Consider the following 19,529-nt stretch of genomic DNA (forward strand, 5'->3'; position numbering starts at 1 on the left):
ACGATTTTACAATGCTGCGCAAATCGAGGTCATTTAGATTAGTTACAATCACACTGGGGAAAACAGTAGCTGGAGACCAGAGCATGACCAAAATTATTTCAGTTATTTGCAATGAACTTGAAATCTCATTGCCTTTGAAAGACAGGACTAGGTCTGCAGCCGCTCACGGTCAGTTGGTGTCTTCAAAGTGACTTTGGTACATCATGATGGCAATAAAGTAAGAAGATGGGGTTGTGATAATATGGTAATTAATTGTGACGAGTCATTAAAAATCGCAAATCTGTTGCCTCGTACATACACCGAAATTCACATTAAACAGAAAAAAAGAAAGAACTCACAATGAAATTCCTCATTTCAATGTAAGCTCTGCTTCAATAAAGACATTATAATTCAAAATTCACTTGTAATACTTATTGTCAGAGTCAGAACCTAACAGATTTGAAGCAGAAAGTCAGATTGAGAAATTAACAAATACTCAGATTGGTTGGCAGTCTGTCTGTGTCTATAAATGAGATCGCAATTATGTGCCAACCTTCACCCTGGGAGTGACTCAGTCAGTCCAAGGTGGACTGCGATGAACGTTTGAAACTGCTCCCTTTCATGTGGGTTATACATTTTTCGACTGGGCTAATTTTCAGATGAAATTATTAGTATTAATTAATTATTAATATTAAAAGTAGTATTAAATGTAAGACCCGTTCCTAAAACTTTTCGTTTTCTAAACACGCCGTTGTAATGCTCCTTTAGCGGCCAGCCATAGGCCATGTAGCGGAGCTCCGAGCGAACCGATGGTAGTGCAGTATAATCAATCACCGGAAGCTTCGAACGGCCGCTGCTATAAAACTTCGTTTATACGCCTCTTGAGTTCAAAGCATACACCGGGAGAAACGGCAAGAAGCGGACGGCAACAGATGAGCTTAACCTGTTGGGCCACAGGTAACATACACGGTGTGGAGGAAAACGAGGAGTGAGGAAGGCAGCTGCTGCTTCAGCGCCTCTTAGCTAGAGACTAGTATGCTAATGCTAATTGCTCTTATGTGTAGAAGAACGTCTAACGTGGAGTTAAAGCGAAGCGGCACATATTTATTAAAGAATGTGACAAAGAGGCAGCTGAGGGCGAAAAACGGGAGGTTCACTGCTGCAACATCCCGACCCGTACTCAGAGACACGTGAACACATCACTGTGAGGTCAGGCTGTTTCGGATCAGAGCAACAGCAGCAGGGGCAGGACGCTGAGGGATACTGTGTGCGATTTTTTTTTTTTTTTTTTTTTTTTTTTTAAGAGAAGGGGACATCCAGGAAATGTGTTATGAACTGAGGCTTCGGGACGATTGAAGCAGCGAAGCTGTGATTGAAGTGCAGATTCTATATAACCTTTAATTGTTTTTAACAAAATTGCAATTGCTGTACTCCTTGAAAGACCTTCGTGCTGGGGGTGTACAGGGGCAAAAACTAGAACACTGCCACACTGACCTCACACTAATGTGTGTGTTAAAGCTACGAACTTGATATAAAATATGGATTTAGCCACTGTGGTGTCACCCATTTGTTGTTCACTTGCCAATTGTGATTTGCTTGCTGCCATGTTTGGGTTTTTGTAGCCATTCACAAAAAAAAAACCTAATTAGGACAAGAGGGTGGAGTGTTAAGTTATCCACTGACACTAGGTAGTCTAGTAGTTGGACCTGTGACCAGGAATTTAAGCCTGTCCCATGTGCTATAGGGAAAGAGGGAGCATACACCCTGAACATATCACCTGTCAATCACAAGGCTACAATGCATCCAGGAACTCTCCACATTTTTCCACATTTTTTTTAAAGGTAGTCTTGTTCCAAAATGGGGTAAATTCATTTTCCCCCTCAAAATTATACACAACAGTACTCCATAATAGAAACTCTTTTCTATGCAGAACCTCTCAAGATCCATCGGGTTAGATGGGGAATGTCGGTGCACATCCATTTTCAGATCTCTCCAGAGATGTTCATTCGGGATCAAGTCTGGGCACTGGCTGGGCCACTCAAAGACAAAGTGGTCTCAAAGCCACTCCTTTGTTATCTTGGCTGTGCTTAGAGTCGTTATCCTGTTAGAAGGTCCAGAGGTGCAGAGCACTCTGGAGCAGGTAATCATCAAGGCTGTCTCTGCATATTGATGCAATTCCCCAACCCTGACCCATCTCCCTGTTCATACTGTTGACAAACATCCCTACAGCATGATGCTGCCACCACTATGCTTCACTTTAGGATGGTATTGGCCAGGTGATGCTTGGCATTTAGGCCAAAGAATTCAATCTTTGTTTCATCAGACCAGAGAACTTTGTTTTCATACTGCAGAAGTTCCTCTCTCCACAGGGCAATGTTGGAGCTCTATGAGAGTGACTATCACAGTCTTGGTCACTTCCTTTACTAAGGCCCTTCTACTCTAAATGTTCAGAATGACTGGGCAGCAAGCTCTAGGAAGAGTCCTGGTGGTTCCAAAGTTCTTCGTTTAAGGTTAATGGAGGTCACTGTGCTCGTTGGGACCTTCAATGCTGCAGAGTTTTTTCTTTCGGTATCCTTTCCAGATCTGTACCGCAATGCAATCCTGTTTCAGAGGTCTACAGACAATTCCTTGGACTTTATGGCTTGGATTGTGCTCTGACATGTGTCTTTCCAAATCATGTCCAATCATCTGAATTTACCACAGGTGGATCCCAATCCAGTTTTAGTAACTAACAGATGATCCGTGGAAGCAGGATGCAGCTGAGCTCAGTTTTGAGAATCATGGCAAAAGAAGTTTACCCTTAGGCACCCTTCCCGGGCCTGGCTCCAGGGTGGGGTACCACCACACCACCAAGCTGTGCTCGTACTGCACAGCTTGGTGGTGTGGTGGGTAGTACTATTGCCCCAGACCTGCTGCTCCACTAGTAGGTTGTGGAGTTTGCTGTGTTGGCAGTTGGCCGTAAGTGTGAGTGAAACTGGTTGTCTGTCTCTCTGTAGTAGCTCTAGATAGCAAGGGCTCCCTCCATAAACTGTACGGATACAGCAGACGCATCTGTTTTAAGTAACGGACTAATAGAGTCCTGTAATGTCACTGACTAAAACTTCCTGTTCTTACCTCAGACAGGGTGTTGTATCTTCCTCCAGAAAGGGCAGATAGCACAAGAATGATAGAGAAGTCAATTTCAATGATGTAAAGAGGTGTTTTTTTGTTTTGTTTTGTTTTTTTGTTTTAGTTATAAATTAATTACTATTAATCAGAGGTTATATGTTCCTATTTTACAGTCACAGCTGTGTGTCAGAGATGCTACAGCTCCCCCTGGTGGTGACAGCCCAGGTAGACCTGCTTCTGGTGCTGGTCTCCTTGCTGGCCTTCTGGACCAGGCTGAGCCATCTTAGTTATCCCAATGCTGTGGTGTGAGTGCATCTGTTTCACACACCTGAACATCATGTACACCCACAGACAAACTTACGTACCAAGCTTCATTCTGTTATTAACTGATTTTTATACGTTGACCGTTGTGCAGGTTTGATGAGGTGTATTATGGTCAGTTTGTGTCTCTCTACATGAAGAGGGTTTTCTTCATTGATGACAGCGGACCACCTCTCGGTCATATGATCCTGGCCTTTGGAGGTGGGTTATTAAAATACCAACACAGCCCTTTGTGAGTGTACAACTTTATTTATACTTTGCTCCAACATGTGCTTCTGCTTTTGCTGTTTTAGCGTACCTGGGAGGTTTTGATGGGAACTTTGTGTGGAACAGAATTGGAGCAGGTACAAATCCCCAAAAATGATTTCATCCAGTTAGAGGTTAAACCAGAAAATTTGTTAATCTATATAAACCAGCGTGTGCCTTCTTCTTTTTTTCTTTTTTTTTTTTTTGAAACTAGTTTCTATATTTCCTCCTGTCTAACTTGGTTTTGGTCTGTTTAAAAGTAGTGTGTGTTTGTTTTGTTTTGCAGAGTATCCTAGCACGGTGAATGTGTGGAGTCTGAGGCTTCTGCCGGCCCTTTGTGGAGCTCTCTGTGTTCCTCTGGTCTACTTGTTGACTTTAGAGTTGAAGTTCTCCCACCTGTCTGCTCTGGGAGCTGCAGTGCTGTTGCTGCTGGGTGAGTGCATCCATGCTGAGTAAGAGTTAACGTCTTCCTGCTGAAAAGCCTTTTAGCTGCTGCTTTTTATAAACCAGTGAAGTGATGCTTTCCCGGTGAATATGCAGACGGGTTGCTCTTTTCAGTCAAGTCTGACTTTGGATCTTTGCTGTTCCAGAGAACTCTCTGATTGTCCAATCACGTTTCATGTTACTTGAGTCTGTCCTCATCTTCTTCGTGCTCCTGGCTTTCTTCTCATACCTGCGCTTCCACAATGCGCCCAGCAGGTTAGTCTCAGATTTCTCTTCTCATGTGTAGAAAGTGTAGACTGTAAATTAAAGATGGCTGTAGCCACTGTGATATTGCCCACTGGTTTGTTTTGAAGCCCTCAGTTATAGTTTTATGGTGGCCACCTTCTTATTTTTACTAGTAAGTGGAGCGCTAAATTATCAGCTAATGATAGCAAGTTTGGTTAGCTCAGGGACTTTAAACCATGTGGAAGCGCCAAAAACTGCAGTTCCTCATGTGGTTCAAAAATCAGACTTCGTTTTTATAGTGTTTGACTTAACTGCATTTAAAAACTACATCAACAGCCTTGTAGAAAAAACATTTGTAGGTGTTAACTCTCTTCTCTAGTTGTCAAAGGTTGTCATTTCTGGCTTCAAAAATGGCACAAAAGCCAAAATGAAACTTAAAAACAGATTTTCTCAAACCAAAGGATTAATTATACTTTGTGTAGTTTTAGATACAGTAGAAATGAATGTATCACACACATACACATGTCTGCTAATTAGTGCAAATAAAATACTACAATTTCACTCATCAAAACGGGAATACAAACTTCACAGATAAGCTGTTAGCAGAATAAATCCAACAGTTAGCCATGTTATATTGCATTACTCCTACATTTCTGTAGGACATACACATAAACCAGCTTCTTTAGTCTTGACTAATCCTACTTAAAATTTCCATCCATCCTTCTTCTTCCACTTATCTGCGGCTTAGACTCAGGGGCAGCAGCCTAAGCAGAGAAACCCAGACCTCCCTCTCCCTAGCCACCACCAGCTTGTCTGGGGGAACACCAAGGCGTTCCCAGGCCAGCCAAGAGATATAATCTCTCCAGCGTTCCCTGGGTCTGCCTCCTCCCAGTGGGACAATTCTGTTAATGAAATTAACGAAAAGAATTGTTGACAAAGGGCAGCCCAGGCAGAGTCCATCACCCACTGGAAACTAATCTGACTTATTGACGGCTGTGTGGACCGAGCTTCTTGCAAGGGATCAAATGCTTGTAGCAATGGGCCAGACACCCCATATTCCCAGAGTACCCCCCACAGAACCCTCCAAGGGACATGGTCGAATGCCTTCTCCAAGTGCATAAAACACATGTAGACTGGTTGGGCAAACTCCCAACCACCCTCAAGTATCTTTGAGAGGGTAAAAGAGCTGGTCCAGTGTTCCACGACCAGGACGAAAACCGCATTGTTCCTCCTGTATCCGAGGTTCAACTAACGGATGGACTCTCCTTTCCAACACCCTGGCGTAGACTTTCCTAGGGAGGCTGAGGAGTGTGATTTTTTTCCCCTAGAGTTGGAACACACCCTCCGGTCCTCTTTCTTAAAAATGGAAACCACCACCCTGGTCTGCTAATCCGGAGGTACTGCCCCTGATCTCCACGCAACATTGTAGAGGCACTTCAACCAAGACAGCCCTACAACATTAAGAGCCTTCCCAAAATCAGGGCAATCTTCATCCACCCCAGGGCACCAAGGAGTTGTTTAACTGCCTCAATGACCTCACCCCCAGACATGGACAAGTCGTCCCCAGACTCTGCTTCCTCCACGGAAGCAGTGGGATTAAGGAGGTCCTCAAAGTATTATTTTCACCGCCCAACAATGTTCTCAGTCGAAGTCAGCAGCGCTCCACCCGCACTATACACACTGCAGGTAAAGCACCGCTTTTTAGCGAGTTAACCCTCCATGAATCGCTACCTTATTGTGGTGGAGGGGTCTGTGTGTCATAGGGATCCTAGAGGCTATGTTATCAGGGGGCTTTTGCCCCCTGGCAGGGTTGCCCATGCAAATTGGTCCTGGGTGAGGACCAGACAAAGACCGACTCAAAAGAACCCTATAAGTATACAATCAAGAGAACAGTTTGCACTATCCCTGCCTGGGATAGGGTTACTGGGGCCCCACCCTGGAGCCAGGCCCGGGGGGGGTGCCTAAGGCCAAACATCTGGTGGCAACGCTTTAGTTCATGGGGCCTGGCTGGGCATAGCTGAAAAAAGGACATGGGCCCATCCTCCTGTAGGCCCACAACCCACAGGAATTGCAGAGGCTCTGGCGGGCTGATCCCTGGCTACCAAGACTAGCAATTGGTGGTTAAAATTTCCATTTTTTAAAATATCTTTTTGAAACTTGTATTTTCACATGTTCAGCTGTTGCTGTTATTAAGGAGAGCTGTGTGGTATAGTGTGTTCACTCTATGGCCCACTCTCAAACATAGACAAGTAGCTGCTGGAGGTTTCTTTATCTTAAAAGGAAGTTCTTAATCCCTACTCTCGCCAAGTGCTAGCTAATAGGGGATCATGTGATTACTCGGGATTCTCTCATTAATACTGTGGGGTTTGTACCTTGCAGTGTAATGTAACTTGAAGCAACTGTTATTTTAAATTAGTGCGACGTTAATACAACTAAACTGAGTTGAACAGTTTGTTTCCGTTTTAAACAGACCCTTTCTCTGCTCTGACGTCATATGGTTACTCTCTCCTCCTCAGCTCCTGGTCCAGATACAGTTGGCTGATTCTCTCTGGTGTCTCCTGCGGTGCGGCTGTAGGGTGAGAAAGTGATTTAAGGCCTGTTGCTCTCTAGCGTGTGCTGTTGTTTAAAATGCAAATGTTAATGTGAAAATGTGATTGGTGTAGGGTGAAGTACATGGGTCTGTTCTCATATCTACTGCTGCTGGTCGTGGCCTCTCTGCACACCTGGAAGCTTATTGGAGACAAAACTATCAGTCATGTGAGTCTAGACTTCCTGATTGTATCATATCCAGCATTTAGCTGGCAAACCCTACTTTTGCAGCTATGACTGCTGCTACTTTTAAGAATACTCCATGTCATGTGTCTTTTGAAAAATGGTTCCCAGCTCCACAGAATCCATTCTCAGGAACTGCTTTTGTTGTGTTTTATCGACTAATTTGCCAGTTTCATGTCATCTTTAGTACCAAAAAGTCATGGTTTTGTAAAACAGTGTTCCCAATACAGTTAACATAGAGCAGGGTCTTCTCTGTAAATGTAAAGGCTTCAAAAAGGACACTTTCCAAACTGGTGCAGTGTTTTCCTTAGGAATTAGATAGTATTTCTAGTGAGGCAGGATGTAAGTACATTACGTGCATAAAAGTATTTGTCTGCAATGTTTTAATAATAGCAGTTTAGCACTATGTAAAAAAAATAAAAAAAATAAAAGCATTGCCTGAGTGTTTCATTTATTTATGTATTTTTTTTTTTGGGTGTTATAGTGTTTCCATACAGTTTATATTTATGATATGAAAAAATGTGATTCTAAGAACATAATGATCCTGCATGCATGTCTTTGTGCAGATGAATGTGTGTGTGCAAAGTGTACATAGAGTTCTGTGTCTGGTGGTGGTTCCAGTCCTGCTCTATGTGTTCTGGTTCTACGTTCACCTGAGTTTCCTGAACCGCAGCGGACCACATGACCAGCTGATGAGTTCTGCTTTCCAAGCCAGCCTGCAGGTAAATACTGTCAGCTACACTTAGTAATTATAGACCTGTTTCCTGAGAGAAAACAGATTAGAAAGTTTTGAAATATTTGTCTACCGACAAGTGAAGCGAAATCTTTGATCTCACTGTATTTATGATAAATACCCCGCAGTTTTCAGAACCAATCACAGCACAGAAGCAGGTTTTACTAAGGTTATCAGTGACCTGAAGATCAGCATTAATTAACATAAAGTTTCAGTCTTTGTCCTTCCCGATCTCACTGCTGCCTTTGACATTTTAATTCAAATGGTTTGTGATTCAGAGTTTATAAAAACTGTTTAAAGTCCCTTTTAGCAGGAAGAAATCTCCAGCAGAATTAAGCTGAGGGAGAGGCTCATATCTCCTGTGATGGGTTGGGGGTGGGGAAAGGGAAACAAAACGAAAGGAACACTGCAGAAGAGAGCCAGAGATTAATAATAACTAATGATTAAATGCAAAGGGGTGTATAAAGAGTGGAATATCACATTCTGGAGCTGATTGATAGATTGCTTTTTGTGTTGTAGGGCGGTCTCTCCAGGATCACTCGGGGTCAGCCTCTAGAAGTGGCTTATGGGAGTCAGGTGACTTTGAGAAGCTCTGTCTCCCAGCCAATCCCCTGCTGGCTCCATTCTCACAAAGTCAACTATCCAATCAGGTGCTTCCAACACAGCAGCTAAACACCTACTTCAAAAAGCATCCCAGTTACAGTTCAACTTCATGATTTATTTAATGATGTTTCCTGTTTTTATTCAGGTATGACAATGGGCGGGGCAGCTCTCACCAGCAGCAGGTCACCTGTTATCCCTTCAAAGATGTCAACAACTGGTGGATCATCAAAGATCCGGGCAGGTAGATCACATTTCTCTTCAAGTGCTATACATGGAGACGTGGCCCATGTGTAACTACTGTCTATATCTCTGTCAGGCAGCAGCTGGTGGTCGACACTCCTCCTCGACCTGTCCGTCACGGTGATGTCATCCAGCTGGTTCATGGGATGACGTCACGTTTTCTTAACAGGTAAACAACTCAGGATATGTGATGATTTTTGAGGGCTCTGTTGTCTCAGTAACTCTGGAGCTCAAAACTTGAAACATTTAGAGGCAATGAGTAAATAGAAAAGTTACTAATCTCAAGTTTCTTTGGAAATAAATGGTTAGGTCAAAAAAGTACTTTGGAGTTCTGTACTGAATAAATAGCCCTCTGTGGGTTGTAGTCGACCCCTCTCCATCAGCTCTGTGTGTCCCTGCCTGTTTACCATCAGCTGGTTTATTTCAGTGTTACAATGGTTGTGTTTCAGTCATGACGTAGCAGCTCCAATGAGCCCTCACACTCAGGAAGTCTCTGGATACATAGACTTCAATGTGTCTATGCCGGCACAGAACCTGTGGAGGGTGGTGAGTACAGTTTGTGCTGCATGTGATTTCTGATCTCTGTCTAAATTAACAGGAGTGCACCCACACATTTAATTAAAAGAGTATGGGATAATGTTGGCTTACTTAATGTAATCCCTGGTTCTTTGATAACACAGTGAGGTGTTTCACTATGGAAATCGCCTCGGTGTGACCAACTACGGGAGCTCCAATGACACCACGTCTGTCGATGACAGACCTGTCGAGCCGTGCTCAGGGCTCTGCCCCCTCATTCTAATACGGCCGACCAGCCCCTCCTAACTTATTCCAAGCAGATTTTTTTCTCCTAAGCACTCTGTCCGTGCCTAAGCAAGGAGGGAAGTGTTGGTGAAACGCCTCACTCTGTCATCAGAGAACCAGGGATTACGTTAAGTAACCCAACGTTCTTTTTCTAACTTTGCTCGGTGTTTCACTATGGGAGATATGGTCCACTTCCGGATTGGGTCAGCTCCCAAAGCTACGCTCCAGTACTACTCCAGGATCTCTGGTCGAACCTGAGGCACCAGAATCCAGCACTGCCTGAGCCAGGGATGACTGTGCAACATCCCAGCTTGCTGCCGCACAAATATCCTGGACTGATACACCTCTGAACAACGCCCAGGATGTGGCCACACTCCCTAGTGGAGTGAGCTCAGAGTCCCGGGGGGGGACTGCGAGCCCTTACAGCTGTAAGCCAGAGCTATGGTCTCTACACTCCAATGAGCTAGCCTCTGGCGTGATAAGGGCCTGCCCTTGTGAGGGGAGGCCCAGGAAACAAACAGCTGATCCGACTTCCTGAATCCGGCTGTTCTGCCAACATAAGTCCCCAAGGCCTGCACAGGGCACAAAGTGTTCAGCCTCTGCTCTGTCTCTGAGGAGAATGGAGGAGGGTGAAAAGCCAGGAGCTCTACTGTAGAGCACCTGTATGATGTTTCCAACACTTTAGAGACAAAGGCTGGGTTAGGGGTGAATAGACAAAGCCTGTAATTCACTAACTCGCTTGGCTGTGGTTAGAGCCAACAGCAGAGCGGTTTTAAGAGAGAGAAACTTCAACCCCATTGCCCCGATAGGCTCAAAGGGGTGGTGGGAGAGGGCGTCTTAAACGACTGACAGATTCCATAAAGGACCAGTGGTCTAGAGACTGGGAGCGTTCGACGCACCCCCCTCATGAAGCGACATACAAAGGGGGTGCTGACCGGCAGGTTTATCACCAAACCCCATGTGACAGGCTGAAATAGCTGCCAAATAGACCTTCATGATAGAAAAAGCTCTCCTTTTGTCCAGCAAGTCCTGAAGAAAACACAACAGCTCCACCATTGAACACTGAAAAGGGATTATCTGCTTTTCATAGCACCACTATACAAAAACACGCCATTTACTGCTGTAAATGGAATGAGTGGAGGAGGCTCTAGCATTTTGAATGGTTTCAATAACCTTCGGAGGCATGCCTGCCGCCTTCAAATTCCACCTTTCACGGGCCAGGTCCATAGAGCAACCTGGTCTGGATGGGATGTTATATCTCCCCACGCGCCTGAGACAGAAGGTCCCTGCAGATGGGGAGTGGCCATGGCTCGTCCACCAGAAGCTGGATGATTCCTGCTATCCAGTGTTTGGATGGCCACTGTGGAGCTATTAAAATCAGTGACAGCCCCTGATCCCTCACTCTGCTCAGTGTTGGGGAGATCAGGCTGAGGGGAGAGAAAGCATACAGCAGTGTTTTTGGCCATGGATGGGCCCACGCATCCACGCCCAGTGGCGCATCTGCGTCTGACAGAGAGAGAAAAACAAAGGGCAATGTGTGTTTTCTCGTAAGGCAAAGGGATCTATGGCAGTCCGGCCGTATCTCTGCCAAATCTGCTCCACCACCTGTAGATGAAGCCTCCATTCTCCGAACAGTGGATTCCCTCTGGACAGGAGGTCCGCCCCCCTCTTCATAATTCCTGGCACGTGAGTTGCTCGAAGGGAGAGGAGCCATGTGCTGCTCTACGCAATTATTTCCCTGGCTAACCTGTGTAGCTGCCGGGAACGGGTGCTGCCCTGGGGGTTGATATAAGCAACTACAGTGGAGTTGTCTGTTTTCACTAAAACATGTTGTCCCCGGAGATACGGCAGAAAATGCCGTAAGGCTAGGACCACCGCGCGGAGCTGCAGCACATTTACGTGATTCAGCGCAAGTCTCTGTGACCAAACGCCATTCACTGCTCTGCCCATCATAGTTACACCCCAACCTGACAGGGATGCATCTGTGGTCAGTGTCACCCTGGATGATACTGCCCCGAGAGGTACCCTCGCAGCACGACTTTCCCCAGCTGAAAACAGGAAAGACGGTGAGTGAAGGATGCAATCCTCCGCTCTGAAAGTGCGATGCCATAAGAGATGGAGTCTATTCTGAGCCCCAGATACTTTGTATACTGTACAGGTTCCAAGTGGCTCTTTTCCAGGTTGATTGTGAAACCGAGCTTCGTGAGGTGATTGACTACCACCTCACAGTGGTCTTTGATCGCCTGCCCGGGATGCTCAGGGATGAACTGCACATGCGCTCCACCGCTTCAGAGCGGGCCCCTGAAGACGCGGTAGTGTGACGTCACTCCTGTCTCCCGGAAGGAGTTGGAGCTGTCCCCCTCGGGTAGAGCGTGAGCTCCCCCCCGCTGGTGACAAAGACAAATGGCAGTGATTTTTTTTTTAAATATTTTGAAACTGGGGGGACATTCTGCCCTTGGCGAACTGCCTGGCTGCAGGAATTTACGTTTTATTTCTTTTGTTACCCCCAAAATGCAGTGAAGTGCCTGGTGACTCTGGGCAGTGCTTGGTGACACAGACAGAGTGCTTAGGAGTGCTTGGTGACACTGCGCCATTTGTCCACAAGTCTGTCCTCCCTGAACTGGAGGAGGAGACTGAGAGGGTGCTCCTGGTGAACTGGAAACTTGCGGAGATTCTGAACCTTGGAGTGATTTGGTTACCCCTTCTAACATCTTCCTTCTCTTTGGGGGAGAAGAGAGGGGTGACACAGAACGTTGCATGTGTGCTAGGCTGACCGCTTCTTTTCCCCCTCTCTGGGGTGTGACGGCTTGTTCTTTGCAGCAGCTGCTGCAAAGGAATGCTTGCCCCAAGGTCTTTGGTTCTCTACTTTGGCCTGGTGGGTGACTGCAGGCCTCCTGCTCCTCTCTGCATTCTGACCCCACTCTGTCTCCCTCTCACAGCTGCTGCTGCTGCTGCAGCAAAACCAGCCCTTGGCACCTGCTGGGGCTGAGGGGTAGGTTTTCTGGGTAAGCAGAGGTTTAATGCTTCTCCCTCCTGCTTTCTGTGGGTGCTTGTCTCTCTCATTCTCTCCAGGGCTGGGCCAAAGAGACCCTTGGTTGGGTCATAGGCTGCATCCATGACCTCAGCCTTCTGAGCATCCCCTAGGCCCGACGGGTTTAGCCACAAGGCTCTTTCACCCGAAACTGCAAGGCCCATAACATGGCCACACCCCTGGACTGCTCCCCTGGAGGAGCGAAGAATGAGATCATTAACCATGTAGATTTCATCCCAGAGGGCTGGGTTTGGGGAACCCGAGTCAAGCTGACGGCCCATATCTTCCAGAATTTCTGCCTGATATGCTTATAGCAGTGTGACTGCATTAAGGGAGCATACTGACTGTGCAGCATATTTGTACATCCTTTGATAAATAGATGCCGTGAGGCAATCCATCTTGTTAGGCAAAGAAATGCTAGAAGAGACTGAGATTGCCCTGCAGTTACGGTGAAGGTGATACGCCACTGAAGGCTCCACTGCTGGGGGTTCGGTCAGCCACAGTTCACCCATCCTGTGGATCTCAAGCTTAGAGCAGCCCTTGGTCGGAAGCTTGCTTTTTAAAGAGCTTGACCAATAGCAACTAATTTCTTTCATGCAAGCCGGGACTGCTGGCAAAAGCTGCTTTGATGGTGGCAAGGCTGGTGGGAGCCTCTTTCCGTCATACAGGTGACATTCTGCCCCTTCGGCATCCTGGGCGGCTGGCCATGGGATGCGTAGCTTGGCAGCCCGTTTGCAGACCTTGTACAAATTGCTGTCCACCGGGGGTGCAACTTCAGCCCCACTCGGTGGTCTGGACTGCTGGGGAGGAAAGGTAGAGTCATCTTCCTCATCCTGTCCTCTAGGTCGAGGAGGTCGGAGTTGGCATCGCCCTCTGCGTCCTCGCAACCTGGCTCGCTCACGTTTTGATTGAGGAGGACCTCGAACGATGGGGGCAGGAGCGGGGAATCTTCTTCCATCATGTCAGCCCAGCTTGTGGAGTCTCGCGAATGACTGATATCACTCGTAGCAGTAGCGGTGGACAGGCAGGGGACCTGACTGTTCGTTACTGCTACATTCAGCCTCCTTTCCAGGACTTTCTCTGGCATCAACACACAGTGTGGGCATCCCTAAGGGTCCGCCAGTGAAGCCTGAGCATGCTTGGCACCCATACAGATGATGCACATTGGATGAGGGTCCCTGCCCGAGATGGTGGCACCGCATGATGCAGGGCACGGGCGGGGTGCATCCTCTTTGGCCTTCGTATGTAGCTAGGACTAGCAGCGGGAGTTAAATCCGAGCTAGTCGCCGCTGGAGTCAGCTCATTGTGACATGTTAGCTGCACTCCGCTAGCCAATATCGTTAGCAACTTAATGCTTACTGAACCCTAGGTCAACTAACAAGCTAATGCTAGTAAGACGCTAATGTGGTTCGTGGCCTGCTAACAAGTTAATGCTAGCCGGACACTGAACGAACAGCTCACCGTAACGCGTTAGCCCGAGTTACACAATGTCGGCTACCTCGCTAACTAAGACCAGGAACCGCTGGGACAGCTCACCTGACGTGATTGCTGTTCCACAGTGTAACTCTAAGTACACTTCTTTCGAAGGACTTACTCAGCACGATCCAAGCTGGAACTGGAAAAACTGCTTTCGGCAACGTACTCCTACACGGGGACGCCTGAGAACTGGATACGCTGAGGGAGCTCAAAGTAGTTTCTCACGGGAAGAAAGCGAGAATGAGTTAGGAGGGGCTGGTCGGCCGTGTTAGAATGAGGGGGCGGAGCCCTAAGCACGGCTCGACAGGTCTGTCATAGACAGACGTGGTGTCATTGGAGCTTCCGTAGTTGGTCATGCCGAGGCGAGTCTATAGTGAAGCACTGAGCGAAGTTAGAAAAAGAACTTCAGTGACTCCCACGGCCATTAATTGAACTGCATTTAGCATTCTTTTGCTCTTATTTGTATGCAGTACATGCACAAGCTCAGACTCTGTGAGCCAGCTAGCATAAGCCAAAACATTACTATAAGTTAGTAAAATATTACAGTTTAGATTAGGTAGCTTGCTGTACCTTAGTTATATTACATTAATTCTTAATTAGTAACTTTAGCTGGTAAAACAATTTGAAAATGGTGAGATTGGAAGATTGTCAACTAAAGGATGGATTAATTAGCTGAAATTATCTACTCATGAGAGTGTTTTGTAGATAGGATATGCACAAGAGTACAGGGCCATGTTTACATTACACCTACAGGAGCTGCTCAAATATGGAAACCCCTCTTACTTTTATACTAATCAGTGGCTGGAATGCTTTTTACTGAGCCTGCTGTTTGTTGGTGTGTTTGTGTGGTCAGGACATTTCAAACAGGGAGGCAGAGTCAGAGGTGTGGAAGACCATCCTATCTGAAGTCCGACTCATTCATGTCAACACTTCAGCTGTCCTCAAGGTGCAGACAGAATATGTCTCAGCTGAATGCCTGTACAATATGAAGTTATTACAGCCTGTTTGTGTGTGTCTGTGTGTGTTTGCGAATGCAGCTGAGTGGTGTGTCCCTTCCAGACTGGGGTTTCCGTCAGTTGGAGGTTGTAGCAGACAAACTGTTCAAAGCTCACAGCAGCAGTTTGGAATGGACAGTGGAGGAGCATCGCTATGGAACCAGTATGGCCACTAAACTCCTCCTCCTCTTGACCTTCTTCTTCCTTCACTATTATCACTCAGTAGCTTTACAATGTTACTTTAGTGAGGTCACAACGCACACTGTCAATCTTGTCCAGGTCAGGAGCAGAAGGAACGGGAGGCAGAGCTTCACTCTCCAACTCATATCGACGTTGATAGAAAAATTTCTTTCTGGGCAAAATTTGTTGAACTGCAAGTATGAACCTGAATTCAAAACTCACTGTCCAATCAGATTTATTCCTGTGACACTAGCAAAGAAACAGAAAGGAGTAAAATAAAACAAATCTGATATCTTGGCAGTGGAAGATGCTGACAGTAAAACAGGAAGAGTCGGAGCACAAATACAGTTCCTCCCCATTAGAGTGGATCACCATGGAGATCAACATTGCATACTGGCTGCACTCCTCCACCAATGTAAAAACATGACACACACACGCAGAGTAACACACACGCTTTGTCCTGTTTAGCCCTGTAATCCACTTTTTCTGTTTCAGGCTCAGATCCATCTAATTGGTAACCCGGTGTCATGGGGCGTGGCCAATCTCAGCCTGCTGGCCTATCAGCTGCTGGCAGTTGTCTACTTGTTGAGGAGGAGGCGAGGCTTGAAAGATGTACCTGATGGTACGTAGGGACACACTGAGTTCTGACAGTAAAACAGGAAGAGTCAGAGCACAAATACAGTTTCTGCAGACCCATCTGGCCTCCCAGATGGGTCTGCAGAAAGATGGTCCGCACTGACATATTTGCATCAGAGACTAAGTCTAACCTCAGCTGTCTGTTCGGGTTATGGTACCATTTCTAACTAAATGTGTGTTTTTTCAGGTGTGTGGGACCAGTTTGTGTGTCTGGGATGTGTGTGCGTTGGCGGCTGGTTGGTGAACTTTGTTCCCTTCCTGCTTATGGACAAAACTCTTTTCCTGTATCACTACCTGCCAGCACTCTGCTACTTGTACCTACTAAGTCCAGCTCTGTTGGAGCACGCACACACTCACCTGCTCAGGTACGCTCATCAGCTTCAGCAGCATCTCCTCTTGTGAGCTACCCTTCTTTTTCCTGATTTAAATTAAAATTTTCACCTTAATCGTGGCAATCACTGGCAACTACCAGTCATTGGGTAAGATGACCTAATGCAACCCAGAAAATGGATATTAAAATTTTTGTTATTTAGTGGTTGCTTAGAAGTTGCCAGTAGAGTCAGCGAGTGGTTTTTAGGACTTTGTAAATGGGGTTTTAACTAAACTGGGATTAATATTGCCATTTTCTCATTTATTCATTCATCTACAGAACCACTGCCTGTTTTATCTTATGATGACTGACATTTTCTACCACAGCTGCTGAAAGTTAGTGGCTTTGTCTTGAGTAGAAGTTGGTTGTATTTTAGTAGGACGATCCACTTCCACTATTTTAAATTTCCTAACAAGGCTCTAGTGTGAAATATTTGTATGAGATTCTTGTGAAAACCTCAAAATTTTATGTGCAACCATATCCCTTTTTGCCAGCTTTCAAAAAAGGTGGTTTCAATTCTTGTGAAGAAGTCACTATCATGACTCATTCAATGACATCACTCCCTGGCCAATCAGTGGCCTGCAGCTTGCTGACATCACATTTTCATCTTGACTGAAATTGCTTGGAACCCAAGCTAAGTACCTGGTAATGGAAAGCCCTAAAAACCAAATCAAGCCAAGCAGATCCGAGTAAGCACTACTGGAATAGAGGATAAGAAGAGCGGGACAGCCATCATTAGCACTGGTATCAGAATCAGAATCAGAATACTTTATTGATCCCTGGGGGAAATTATTTTTTGTTACAGTGCTCCATTACAAACCAACATTAAGACAAGACAGACAATACGCTAACTAAGAATAGTACAATATATACATACATACATACATAAGTCACTCATAAATAAATAGCTGGAAAAGAAACATGTGTAGTTGTAGCCGTAAACAGTGTGTTAAGTGGATGCGTTGTACAGGGAGATGGCCACAGGCAGGAAAGATTTCCTGTGTTGTTCAGTGGTGCTTTTCGGTAATCTCAGTCTCTCACTGAACGTGCTCCTGTGACTGACCAGCATGTCATGGAGTGGGTGGGAGGTGTTATCCAACATTGTCTTTATCTTGGACAGCATCCGCCTCTCCGACACCACCTTGAGGGAGTCCAACTCCATCCCCACAACATTGCTGGCCTTATCTGCTGCTTTGTGCAGGGAGAAATAGGATGAGCAGTGGTAGAGCTACAAAATGATTTCCAGCATGCCACTGGTGTGAATGTCTCTGACTAGACAAAAACAGAGACAGGCCTTTAAGACTGATACTACCATAAATCTGTATGTTTGTAAGTTTTCTCCCCAACAAATAAAACAATGTCGACGAAACGTTTTGCACCGTCAAAAAAGCGGGTGCCTTTGGTTTCATTATATAATACTGGGCTTATTTTTCTACAAAGGTTTGAACTTTGAGAGTATTTAAACAAGAGAGAAAAGTGTGAAAATGTTCATGCCTGTCTGAGAAAAGTGTATAAAGTGTGTAGTGAGGGGTTTTACATGTGGAGCCATACAAACTACCTAGTACCATTTTATGTTACTGCAGTGAAATTTCAGCAAAATGGCTTATCCAACAGCATTATTTTTTTCACTTTGATTTTCAAGATGTCTTTGAATTTAGCCCTTTGTAGATTGATAATTTTCATATCCATCAATTGATGTGGCATCCAACACAAACCTGGTCTAGTATCAGTATGCAGTGGTCCCTCGCTATAACCTGGTTCACCTTTCGCGGCCTTGCTGTTTCGCAGATTTTTTGGTGTGATTTTCCATGTTGTTTGTTTGTTTACAGCACATTGTCTTCTGCGTCCTGATTGGCTCTAGACCACTGTCAATCAATCTCGTGCCATGTCTCCTGTCCAGTACAGAATGTGTTCAGTGTGTCAAATTTACATAAATCTTTGATCACTAGCAGTGTGACTCTGAAGTGCTCGATTGTATGTTTGTAAGTTTTCTCCCCAACAAACATAACAATGTCGACGAAATGTTTTGCACTGTCAAAGGCATCCACGGGTGCCTTTGGTTTCATTCTATAATGCTGGACTTATTTTTCTACGACGGTTTGAACAAGAGAGAAAAGTGTAAAAATGTTCATGCCTGTCTAAGAAAAGTGTGTAGTGAGGGGTTTTACAGCCATAAAACAGCTATAATAATTGTAAAAAATAAAGTTGGCTAATTTGCGAATTTCACCGATCGTGGGTAATTTTTGGAACGTAACACCTGCAATAATCGAGGGACCACTGTAATTATCCAGTGTGTTGTTGTTTTTTTTTTTTTTTTTTTTTTCCCCCCTCCATTGAGAGCTGATTCGTTTTGTTTTTTTTTTTTTTTTTTTTTTTCTTTTTAAGCGGTGTAGTTGAATAGTAACTTTGCACTGTGTTTACGTGGCCTTCGAAACAAGCAACAGCTAAAATGTGCACATCCAAGCACCATCATTTAAACAATATCCCAAACTGGATTTGAATTTGGGCTAGCACAGGACTAGGGCATTCAACACACTCTTTGCACTATTTTCTTTACACCGCGTCAGAGGTGTAAAGAAAATATATGGATGGAACTGCAAACAGTCTGAACTTGTACCTGCTTTATGTTGTGTGAAAGGGCCAGTTAGACGTAGAAGCACACTTTGTCAGGCTTTAGATCTCACTGTTGAATTTTCATGAAAATGTGACATGTTTTAGGTTTTTATCTAAAAAGTTTTGTTCATATTTGTTTCTGTTTGCATCTGCAGCAGCGTGACACATCAGCGTGCATTGTGTGTGGGTGCATTGGCTGTGTTGCTGTCAATCTTCCTGACCTACCGCACCTTCTGTCCCCTAACCTATGGAAGCCCTGAACTGTCAGCCCATCAGCTGCAAGGACTGAAGTGGAGGGACACCTGGGACATCCTGTACCGACGTCGGTAGAAGGATAATGACCCACATGGAGAGGAGTTTATGAGTTGAACAGAAGATGAGCATATATTCGGCTTGAGGTCATCAGAGGAGGAGCTTCAGTTCTCAGACCTCTGACGCACCAACCCCTGATGATAAACCAGTGATGACTGACGTTGACCGAAGGCTGAGCACAAAATGAAAGATGAACAAAACAATAATGTGCCCTCATTCTTTTTGTGTTTACACTGGAAAAGTGGAATCGGTGGCTATGAACTGGATTTTACTTTTTCTTCAAAGAAACTATATTTTTTAGGACTTAAAAAATAATTTAGAAAAAAAAATAGATTAACAGTGAGACTAAAGAAAGTGTTGCACAATAGGATTTTTCATGTAAACAAGTTGAAGCTTAGTTTACATCAGAGTAAAGAGAAAAAAAATAAAGAAAATGTGGTAAAA

The 19,529-nt window shown here is 45.2% G+C and overlaps 1 protein-coding gene across 3 annotated transcripts; it reads left to right on the forward strand.

Annotated features, from left to right (window-relative positions):
* Positions 1-566: 566 nt before the first annotated feature.
* Positions 567-19,502, forward strand: pomt1 (protein-O-mannosyltransferase 1). Of its 3 annotated transcripts, XM_040050104.1 has the most exons (22): positions 567-936; positions 1,724-1,820; positions 1,910-2,119; positions 3,261-3,392; positions 3,503-3,609; positions 3,702-3,752; positions 3,941-4,087; positions 4,245-4,353; positions 6,840-6,899; positions 6,987-7,080; positions 7,662-7,817; positions 8,348-8,478; positions 8,577-8,672; positions 8,748-8,840; positions 9,121-9,217; positions 14,833-14,925; positions 15,017-15,137; positions 15,254-15,351; positions 15,456-15,569; positions 15,650-15,776; positions 15,978-16,155; positions 18,929-19,502. In XM_040050104.1, exons 4-22 carry the CDS (start codon positions 3,280-3,282, stop codon positions 19,101-19,103), a joined length of 2,160 nt encoding a protein of 719 aa, XP_039906038.1. In that variant the 5' UTR covers positions 567-936; positions 1,724-1,820; positions 1,910-2,119; positions 3,261-3,279; the 3' UTR covers positions 19,104-19,502. The 3 variants fall into 3 exon arrangements, with proteins under 3 accessions (XP_039906038.1, XP_039906040.1, XP_039906037.1); XM_040050106.1 differs by lacking the exon at positions 1,724-1,820; XM_040050103.1 differs by lacking the exons at positions 1,724-1,820; positions 1,910-2,119.
* Positions 19,503-19,529: the final 27 nt, after the last annotated feature.

The sequence above is a fragment of the Simochromis diagramma genome, unplaced genomic scaffold (genome assembly GCF_900408965.1).
Source record: "Simochromis diagramma unplaced genomic scaffold, fSimDia1.1 OVJJ01000159.1, whole genome shotgun sequence".
Taxonomy (NCBI): Eukaryota; Metazoa; Chordata; class Actinopteri; order Cichliformes; family Cichlidae; genus Simochromis; species Simochromis diagramma.

What these genes read in the sequence shown, in the direction of transcription:
- pomt1 (XM_040050104.1), top strand. Translation starts at nt 3,280, where the DNA reads ATGCTACAGCTCCCCCTGGTGGTGACAGCCCAGGTAGACCTGCTTCTG. An exon ending in CACAGAACCTGTGGAGGGTG is followed by an intron (nt 9,218 to 14,832) that starts GTGAGTACAGTT and finishes TTGTGTGGTCAG; the next exon opens with GACATTTCAAACAGGGAGGC. An exon ending in CTTGAAAGATGTACCTGATG is followed by an intron (nt 15,777 to 15,977) that starts GTACGTAGGGAC and finishes GTGTTTTTTCAG; the next exon opens with GTGTGTGGGACCAGTTTGTG.